At 32.2% G+C, this 10,593-nt stretch overlaps 1 protein-coding gene across 1 annotated transcript in view; it reads right to left on the bottom strand.

Annotated features, from left to right (window-relative positions):
- Positions 1-467: 467 nt before the first annotated feature.
- The window catches only part of LOC126888892 (uncharacterized), a 28,091-nt gene continuing 17,965 nt past the window's right edge, over positions 468-10,593 (bottom strand). Inside the window, exons 2-3 of the mRNA XM_050657333.1 lie at positions 8,485-8,631; positions 468-3,070 (exon numbers count right to left, since the gene is read on the bottom strand). Coding sequence (XP_050513290.1) covers positions 2,832-3,070; positions 8,485-8,631 — 386 coding nt within the window. The 3' untranslated portion in view covers positions 468-2,831. The remainder of the gene's footprint in view (positions 3,071-8,484; positions 8,632-10,593) is intronic.

The raw sequence follows: 10,593 nt of genomic DNA, 5'->3' as shown, positions 1-10,593 counted from the left end.
TGTTATCTGCTGGGAAAGTGTGTAAAAATATTTTATTTTTGCATTGTAATAATGATCTGAGTACGTGTACAAATGTGTCAAGTGTTATTTTAATAGATATTTTGATTGGCTATGTATGTTTGTGGTATTGTTCGTAATGCGCATAAGTCAAATTTTTAACATTTTTTTGTCTCTCATAGAGTATCTAAGAATATACCCGAACTAATAAACTCTCTAAAACAACCCTCAGTTCTAACTGCAAGACGCAAGAGTCTTGCAGGCTTAGTCTTGTTCTTGCTCAAATCTTGTACGGTAAGTCTTGGTCTTGCTCAAATTAGGCGGTCTTGGTCTTGCAAAAGCGTAAGAACAAGACCAAGACCGATTTTGGGCAACACTAGATAGGACTTTAGCACCACTGATAATGATGATCCATTAGTTTGAAATTTTCTAAACGTAAACGTAGGTAGCGGATGAGTAAAACAAAAGAGTGGAATGTATAAGACTGTTTAAAATATTTTATTCTAAATTAAAAGTAATATATACATAATGGAATCAACAAACTTAAATGTAATTATTGTAAATGAAGTATTCTCTTCATATGAGGTAACCATTCAAGTCCTGTATTAAACAATATACTTAACTACTACATTCGATGGAAATAAATCATAATTTTAACTGAAACTAAGTTTTCTTTTGATCTTTCTCAAAATGCAAATTCATACAGAATGATGTCTGAGGTGGAAATCGAACTAGGGAAGTAACGTATTTTCAATTAAAATTATCAATATAGTAGATAACATAGGAAATGCCATAAAATACTTATTTCTAACATTTACTTCTAAAACTTTTTAGTACCACATAAGCAAAAAGTGTTCTGAATACACCAAAACCAAGCAAATGTAATTATGACTTACAATACAAAAATATAAAATGTGACTCTTAAAGTTTTGTTTAGTGTATCAAAACTATATTTTTTTGATCCTTTCACATTACATAATGCTTTGTTATTGTATGTAACCCGTAAATATACTCAAAATGGTTCATAATAACGTATGTCCTAAAAGCTTTGGGACAAAATGCATTGGCTTTATTTTAACAAAAACAAAATAATATCAAGTTGCCTTTGGAAACAAAAGTTTGTTTACTTTGTCTACTGTCAGTAATAGGCTTCGAGATACCCAAAACTGGCTTCGACAACACCACATACTCTCTATACCCAAAAAAGATAATCCCACAAACTTGCCGCAGGCCCCCCAATTTTTTTGGCTTTACTGTCAACAGTTTATCATGGAGGCTGGGAATCCCAAGAGAAGAACAATTAAGATGGCAAATTTGCGAAAAACAGAAATTGATCTGAATTTCGTCCAGAACCTCATGAGATATTCGAAGAAATTTGCGACTAGTAGAGAAGAATGGGTCACTCCTCATAATTCGATAGTATAGTTTAGTTAGTATTAATACTAGATAAAGAATCAAAGAAGAGAGGGCTAGTAATAAACCAGAGCAAAACGAAATAGCTCAAGTGTTCAAACATCGAGAAAGAAATTAAGTTTGGTGCATATACCTTTGAAAGAGTACACCGTTTCAAATACTTGGGAGTGATGGTGAGTGGCAGAAATGATAGAACGTATGAAATAAATAAACGCATCCTACTGGGTAATAAAACCTACTGGAACTATCTAAAATTCTTAAAAGAAAAACACATTAGTAAGACAACTAAATTAAAAATTTACAAGACCGTAACCAGGCCAGCTATCACCTATGGTGTAGAGACGATGTGCTTAACACAAAAAGATGAAATGAAGTTAGAAATCTTATGAAAGAAAGATAATTCGACGAATAATGGGACCGGTGAGGATAGGTGTAGGCGAATTTAGAAGGTTAATCAATGAAGAAATTAAAGAAGCCATCCAGGGTGAAGACATAGTCAAGTTTGCGAAGGCGCAAATGCTCAGGTGGCTGGGACACACAGAAAGAGCTAACCCAGATTCTGCGCTAAAGACAATAACCGGCTGGAAACCAACAACAAAGAGACCAAAGGGAAGACCCAAAACAAGATGGAGATCAATAATTCGGAGACATAAAGAAGCTAACAATCTACAATTGGAAGGAGCGGTAAACACTCCGCTAGGAGTGAGTAAGCCATAATGATGATGTTGTAATTTATGATAACTAGTTTTTAAATGTTTAATTTAGTGTAGTGTTTAAATAAATTTCTTCATTAAAGAAAAAATCCGATAACTATTCTGTGCCAAAACTTTTGGGTTAGGACATACGTTATTTTTCTGCTCTGCGCAATATTTTTTGTTGAAGTTAAAAATATAGACTTCGTATTTTTTGTTTTTAGAAAGTTTCAAATAATAGTATCTTTATATTATTACTAGCGTAACTTTCATAAATGCTTCAAAATATAAACATTACAGTCATAACTACCTATAAATTACTATATTGCGTAACTTACTGAGACATCGAACATACTTAGCTGCCCATCTTCCTTACAAATATTATGCTTGTTCCATCGAAACGCATTTTTGGTCAGTATTGTAGCGAGTGTAGTGTCTGGAGCCTCAGGAGACCGAGACCCCGGAAGCGCCGAAGATAACGTCAGAGAGGACGTGGAAAGCTCGGCTTAGGAACCAACGACGCAGTGTAACCTGGAAGACTGGCGAGTTTAATTTTAATATTAATTCGTTTATTGATATTGATTTTAGCTTTGTTTCAATTATTTCTAGATACATATATATTTCTAGACCAATAATTTTTTCTTCTGACCAAAGATGTGTTTCGATTGAACAAGCATCGTAGCCTAAATTTATTTGAGTTACATAAAATAACTCCAGCGAGATTTACATTTACATTAAGAAAGCCATTGCAGACAATACGAGGCCGATGAAAGCAAATCCAGTGAGTTTTGTGGCCGAATTGCATTTATCTGTTTCACAAGTTTCACAGCCTAAGACTTGGAGGCTATCTGGATCGTCACTTGAAACCGCAGAGGAGAACCAACTTAGTGTTTTAGCCATAGCGCTGCAGCCACCACCAAGGCCAGTTGCCATACAACCTCTAGCGATGTACTCACTTCCGCCTTTACCTAAAATAAGAATTATTTATTAAAAAGATAAAAAAGATCAAGGCAGGTTTTGTTTATATTTGATTCAGAGTTGGACCACCATCTCCATATAGCTATTTCAGCATCCTTATGTCTCATCGGTGAAGCTCAGAAGTCTCAACTCTGAAGGAAATATAAACAATTCTGCCAATTTAAGGCAAACCATCGCAATGCAATGAACCCACCTCTGAGACGCAATTCAGCGTCATCTCTCGTATTACGAGGAAAACAACGAAAAGCCCCAGATGCAAAGTTTACTACCTTTTAAACAATTGGAATAATTGAAATAAAAATATAATAAACAATATTTTAAATCCAAGACTTTTCGTTAATAAACTGCTTTCTGGCTGCATCCCGTATCTCCGGATTTTACAATATATAATCACAAGAGACGACGAAAGTAGGAGAAAGCAAATAGAGGACGCTTAGGTCACGCATTTACCTTCTCTTCGTCTAGGAAAAGGACCGAAAGACAGTTTCTAAATACTCAAACTGAGTAAAAATGAAAAAGATAAAAAAGATCAAGGCAGGTTTTGTTTATATTTGATTCAGAGTTGGACCACCATCTCCATATAGCTATTTCAGCATCCTTATGCCTCATCGGTGAAGCTCAGAAGCCTCAACTCTGAAGGAAATACAAACAATTCTGCCAATTTAAGGCAAACCATCGCAATGCAATGAACCCACCTCTGAGACGCAATTCAGCGAAATCTCTCGTATTACGAGGAAAACAACGAAAAGCCCCAGATGCAAAGTTTACTACCTTTTAAACAATTAGAATAATTGAAATAAAAATATAATAAACAATATTTTAAATCTAAGACTTTTCGTTAATAAACTGCTTTCTGGCTGCATCCCGTATCTCCGGATTTTACAATATATAATCACAGAGATGACGAAAATAGGAGAAAGCAAATAGAGGACACTTAGGCCACGCATTTACCTTCTCTTCGTCTAGGAAAAGGACCGAAAGACAGTTTCTAAATACTCAAACTGAGTAAAAATGAAAAAGATAAAAAAGATCAAGGCAGGTTTTGTTTACATTTGGGTTCATTGCATTGCGATGGTTTGCCTTAAATTGGCAGAATTGTTTGTATTTCCTTCAGAGTTGAGACTTCTGAGCTTCACCGATGAGGCATAAGGATGCTGAAATAGCTATATGGAGATGGTGGTCCAACTCTGAATCAAATATAAACAAAACCTGCCTTGATCTTTTTTATCTTTTTCATTTTTACTCAGTTTGAGTATTTAGAAACTGTCTTTCGGTCCTTTTCCTTGACGAAGCGAAGGTAAATGCGTGGCCTAAGCGTGCTCTATTTGCTTTCTCCTACTTTCGTCGTCTCTTGTGATTATATATTGTAAAATCCGGAGATATGGGATGCAGCCAGAAAGCAGTTTATTAACGAAAAGTCTTGGATTTAAAATATTGTTTATTATATTTTTATTTCAATTATTTTAATTGTTTAAAAGGTAGTAAATTATTTATTAATTTTTCTCCCATACGGCTGAAATGAAATACATTATAATGTATCAACAAAACGATACAAATCGATTTAAGTATTATGTTTATATGGAATTAAGTCACAATTTTTGGTGTAATGAAAATTACTAAAAAATGAAATTAGTCATAAAAAGTCAAGCGTCCTAACCGCTCAAAAGTAGCCAAAATTGATAATAATTTTATTAATAAATAAGCATATTAAGTACTAGTGATGTAACGAATGTCATTTTTTGAACATTCGCGAATATGAATGCGAATAGGTATCTGCTACCGACATTCGCGAATGCGGATCCGAATGCGAATATTCAGTTTTTATTAAATTTGTTTTTATTTTTGTAATGTTTCCTAAATTTGTAATGAAAAGTTAATTTATATTTAGTGTAAATCAATCTGAATCTTAAGCTTTATTACATAATACCAAATAATAAAAAAAGTGAAGGCTGATGATGTGATTATACAAGGTTAAGTTCTATCTATCTATTGCCCTTCATTTGTCCAAAGTTGAAGGTAGGCCTCCCATGCTGTCGATCTGGTCCTTGTGTATCTTTTTAGGTGATCCGACCATCTCGTCTGTGGTCTGCCCCTTCCTCTTTTGTAGTCCCAAGGTCTCCAGTGAGTTATCGCTTCATTCCATCTTCCGTCTCTTTGTCTGCTGTTGTGTCCTGAATATTTCCATTTGAGAGTAGCTGCATGTTTGAGGTTAAGTTACCTTTTCTTAATAAAAAAAGATGAGAAGTGAATAGATTTTGATTCTATTAACCTAATATTATCTTAAAATTATTTTTTTTTCTTGTTTTCATATTCGCACAAATTTTGCGAATGCGGATGCGAATATGCAAAAACATGCGAATATTCGCGAATGCAAATACGAATATTCGTTACATCACTATTAAGTACAATTCACAGAATATTAAAAAAAAATTTTCAAGGAAAAATATTGAAAAATAAGCCAACAGTGGAAAATTCTTACAAACACCTAAAAAAAAATGCAATTTGCGGTGGACATCAGAACTCGTCACGGGATTTTGTGAAACAAAAAATTCAAAAAGATTTTATTATCTTTATATGAGTTTCTCGAGGTAACGTCTAGTTTTTTTAACGATTTTTTTCTTGGTATTACTCGGAAGTAAAAAAAACGGAAATTCTTGGTAACAAAAGGGTGAAAATCAACATATTTATTATTTCTAAACAAAAAATAATAGGGGAGTGCATATAGATTTTCACTTCGGCAAAAATCAAACAAGATAGAACTTTTTGTAATTTCATTAAGAAATGTTTAATAAACAACATATCAAAAAGTTCTACTCGAGAAGTGGGTGCTGCATTTTTTAAAACAAGTGAACTACGAAATTAGATGTTTTTTTAAATAACTCCGAAAATATAAATTTTAGAAAAAAACTGACTTGACCATTGAAAAATTCAGAAAATTTTACAAAAAAAACCTTATGTAAAGAATTTTCTAAAATTAAATCTGTATCTTCTATAATTTTTTATTTATAACGCTAAAGTCACCCTTCTCACAAACATTGGCGCACTGGAAACTAGCGTACGGCGAAGTGCACGGTTGAGTTATTTTAATGTAATTCTTTAACTAATGGATTAAATGAAATTTTACAAATTTAACATGAAAGAAGAATAATTAAGCTATCTTATGGTTATAATAAAAATAAATAAAATTTTTGGGCATAAGTACGGTGTGGGCGGAAAGTGAGCCTTACATGAATTTTGTTTAAAAATTATTTAAAAATGTGTAACTAATACAATTTTTCTTATAAAACTCTCAATTTTGCACAACTTACCTTTCAAGCATCTTACTAATTGATGTTTCATTCAAAAATAATCTCAAAAATTTAATTCAAATGATACCACGTTTCAAAAAATGTAATTTTTGAAATCTTCGTAGTTTTATAGAATTACCACCACTTTAAGACGGTATTACTCAAGTTTTAACAGATCTATTACAGTTTTATAAGTGCTTTTTTAAAGCTTGGGATGCAATCTTTAAAATGCACTAAACTATTTTGCTTTAGAAATGAAATAAACTATTTCTTTTTGAGAAAATTAAGAAAGATAACACATATGTAATACAAAAACCGAAAATTACCAGCTAAAAAACCAAAACCAAATCAAAACTTTTTTCTGTAAAACTTACCTAAACTACATTTAATAATAAGCTTCAACAATAATAAATGTTTTTTTTAGCTCTTAGGGACCGTTCAAGTATTACGTAACGCAGGTTGGGGGGGGGGGAGGAGTCAAAAATCTTCAAAAACTGCGTTACGTAATAGTTAAACGCCCATTACAGTGCGTTACGTAGGGGAGGAGGGGGGTCAAAAATGTTCAAAAATCGCGTTACGTAATACATGAATGCTCCCTTATACAGTATGTCTGCGTAGCTTGGAACCTATTAATAACTTTTTTATTATCAGTTTAACGAAAAAAAGTTATTCCTTATAAAATACTCTGCATCGTATATAATCTAAAATGCAATCATCAAATATCACATTTAATTAATTTTATAGGAGGTATGTCAAAAAATATGAATTTCACTCAAGAGTAAAGCACCTTTACATTTCACAATATCGAAAATTGTTATAAAGAAAAGTTGTTTGGAATTAAAAAAATTGTTTTAGTGTTCAATTACATCCTTCTAATTAAAATATTGTGAATAATAAAGGCACTTAACTCAACTAACCTAACTTAAGAAAAATTAATATTTTTTACATACCTCGTATAAAATTAAAAAAGTTTGAAAGCTGATGGTTGTATCTTAGATTTTAGACCAGGGAGAGCATTTTATGAAGAATAACTTTTTTTTTCGTAAAAGTGATAATAAAATAGTTATCATAATTGTAATAAAATGATGATCAGTATCCGTAATTTGAGAAAAAATTGAAAAATTGTTTTTCGATTAGAATGTCATTGTATATTTAAACATAGTTTTTAATTTCAAACAACTTTTCATAATATCAGTTTTTAATATTCTGGAATATAAAGGTACTTTACTCTTTAACGAAATTCATATTTTTGACATAACTCGTATAAAATTGATAAAATTGGATATCTGATGGTTGAGTTTTAGATTTTTGACTATCCAGAGCATTTTATGAAGAATAACTTTTTTTCGTAAAATTGATAATAAAAAAGTTTTCCATGTGGTTCCTAGCTACGCAGACATACTGTATAAGAGCTTCTATATAAGAATTTTCAAATTGCAATGCCATATTCGGATTCAGGATAATCAAAAACAAAATAGAAACATATTTGATCAAAGTAAAATGATGAATTTAACGATATTTTAAAATTATTTATACAAGACAATTGTTATTGTTTAAACTTTAAACAATTAATAAACAATTAGCGGCCAAATCTGCGAGTAGAACTTTTTACTTTAACAAGTATATAAACTAACAAAAAAAGTTTTAGAAAAATATAAGCTTGTTTGAATTTTTCCGAAACAATGCATGTTTTCGTTCTAATTGCACTCCCCTATAAGCATACACACAAATATGTATATCTCGAGAGCGTTACCTCACGAAATGTCTAAAGAAAATATATGCAAAATTTCAGGTGGATCGGTCGGGTCGAGTAGTTTTTGAGTTACAATGCCCACCGCATTTGAAAAAGCAGTTTTGAGAAAAACGCGTTTAAAGTTTCATTTCTGAAATTTAAACTGCATCGTCATCTTCTTATTTGTCTGCCAAATCGCAAAGTGATGCAACATCAGGATATGTTTTTTGAATCGCGGAGTAATCTCCAAAAGAGAAGGCGAACAGTTGTTGAACGTTTCTCATTACGCTCAAGCGCGCTGACGCAAAACCGCATCAAAGTGAGTCGAAGGTAGGGTAGGGATATTCAATATGCTGTATTTCTGGTAATTTTAAAATCTACTTACTTTTGGCAGTTATTTTATAGCATTTTGGCGAGAAAACAGCGCCTAAAACTGAGCTACATTGTTCTGTATCCTGCAGGAATGACGTGAGACCCCATTTACATAGAGTCTTATCTTGTGAATTGCATTTGTAGCATTCCAATGCATAAGCTGAAATCATATAAGTACGGTATTATAACAATGATTTTATATACAGTGGGTTATATAAACGCTGGTACTGGTCAACTTTTAAAGGACCCCGCTTATCTTTTAAAGAAACCTTATGGGAAATGGCTCTCTGTCAAATGCTCTGAAACTTTGGATTTTGGTAGTCCTTGATGTGTAGAATAAAACACTCAGTGGCAGTGGCGTAACTAACGCCAATGCAACCAATGCGGTGCATTGGGGCGCAGGCCTTAGAGGGGCGCAAAAAACTGATATTCTGGAAAAATTTTAGCAAAAAATATGTTGAAGCAAAACACTTGTAGCTTCCCGAAAATAAAAAATATAAAAAAAATATTCGTGGTATTATATTAAAATATTCGTGGTAAAGTCAGCCTCTGAGTTTTGTAAAAAATAAGTATGAATCTGATGTGACTCATGCTTTAACCAATGAAGTAATTTGCTTTAGAAATGTAGTCAAAGACGATATCAAAAGTAATAAAATAAGCAAAATCAGCCGCTTGGCTGATTATCTATTGATTAGGAATAAATTTATTGCATCAAGTGTCCCAAACGTAAGTACAGCATTAATAATGTTTCTTACATTACCCGTAACTGTTGCAAGTAGTGAAAGATCTTTTTCTAAACTAAAAATAATAAAGAACTACTTAAGGAACTCTATGTCCAATACTAGACTGTGTGATCTTAGTGTAATTAGTATTGAACATGAAAGAGCTCGGTCTTTAGATGTAGAAAAGTTAGCAAGACTGTTCCTAGAAACGAAGAGCCGCAGGGGCTTTGTCAGGGAATAGGAATTAACGTACAGTGTTGTTCCTATGAGCTGTAGGTAGGTTTGACTGTAAGAATGCATCATCTAGTAAAATTAATCAAAGTTTGAGAAACGGAACATAAACATTATATTGTTGCTTGCGATATCATGTATACTATATTGTATAGGGCACTGAATAAATAAAAAATGTTGAGTAAAGTAAGTAGTGCATATTTTATCGTCCTAAAAAGTACATTAATTAATTGTAAGTATATAATTTGATCCTTACTTCAGTTATATTATTGGTATTTGGAAATGTTCAGTAACTTAAGGGGCTATCCTAGTGTAAAAGTACGAAATTCATATAAGTACTTTTTTTGGGAATTTCTAATATAAAAAGTACTATGCCAATTGTTTTGAAAATTGGCATAAGCATGTACTATAAAAAGAAGTAAAACAATTTTCATTAAAAAATATTAAAAATTAAACGATTTATGCGCCAGATACTGGCACCGTGAAAATAAAAAACGTAAGTTATTTCCTATACCATCAACTATGATTTTTGAAAAATATTAAAATTTGGGAAAATGACGAAGTGTTGAAAATTTTTTTAAAATTAGCTAAAGCATTTGCAGTTTCAGAAACCGCTAAATTGACATTTTTTATCCGATCAAATACCCCTAGTTGATGGTATAGAATATAGAAAATAACTTATATTTCAATAATAACTTTGAAATTTCATGTTTCAGGGTCTGTATTAGTCCCAATCACTGTAGCAGTGGAGCTATGTTTTTATTTTCACGGTGCAATGCTCATGCAAATTTTTAAAACAACTGGTACAGTTCTTTTTATTTTAGAAATTAAAAAAAAGTATGTGAATTTCGTACTTTTACACTAGGATAGCCCCTTAATTTTACTTTCAATTAATTTTTTGAATAATAACTTTTTAATAATTAACTTTAAAATTACTGTTATATTTCTTTGTATAATCTTTCTCTGGAGAAATGTCGTTGTTAGTTTCGTTGGAGGTTGGGGGGGGGGGTGGAGAATAAGTCTGGGAATAGGGGCGCACGAGGAATACTTGCATTGGGGCGCAGGTCAGAGTAGTTACGCCACTGCTCAGTGGGCCCCTACCTCCAAAAAATCATGGTTTTAAGATATAAGCCTCTGAAGTTATACGTATAGTGAGGACATTTGAGTTG

The sequence above is a fragment of the Diabrotica virgifera genome, chromosome 7, assembly GCF_917563875.1.
Source record: "Diabrotica virgifera virgifera chromosome 7, PGI_DIABVI_V3a".
NCBI lineage: Eukaryota > Metazoa > Arthropoda > Insecta > Coleoptera > Chrysomelidae > Diabrotica > Diabrotica virgifera.
This window is presented reverse-complemented; position numbering and strand designations above follow the sequence as displayed.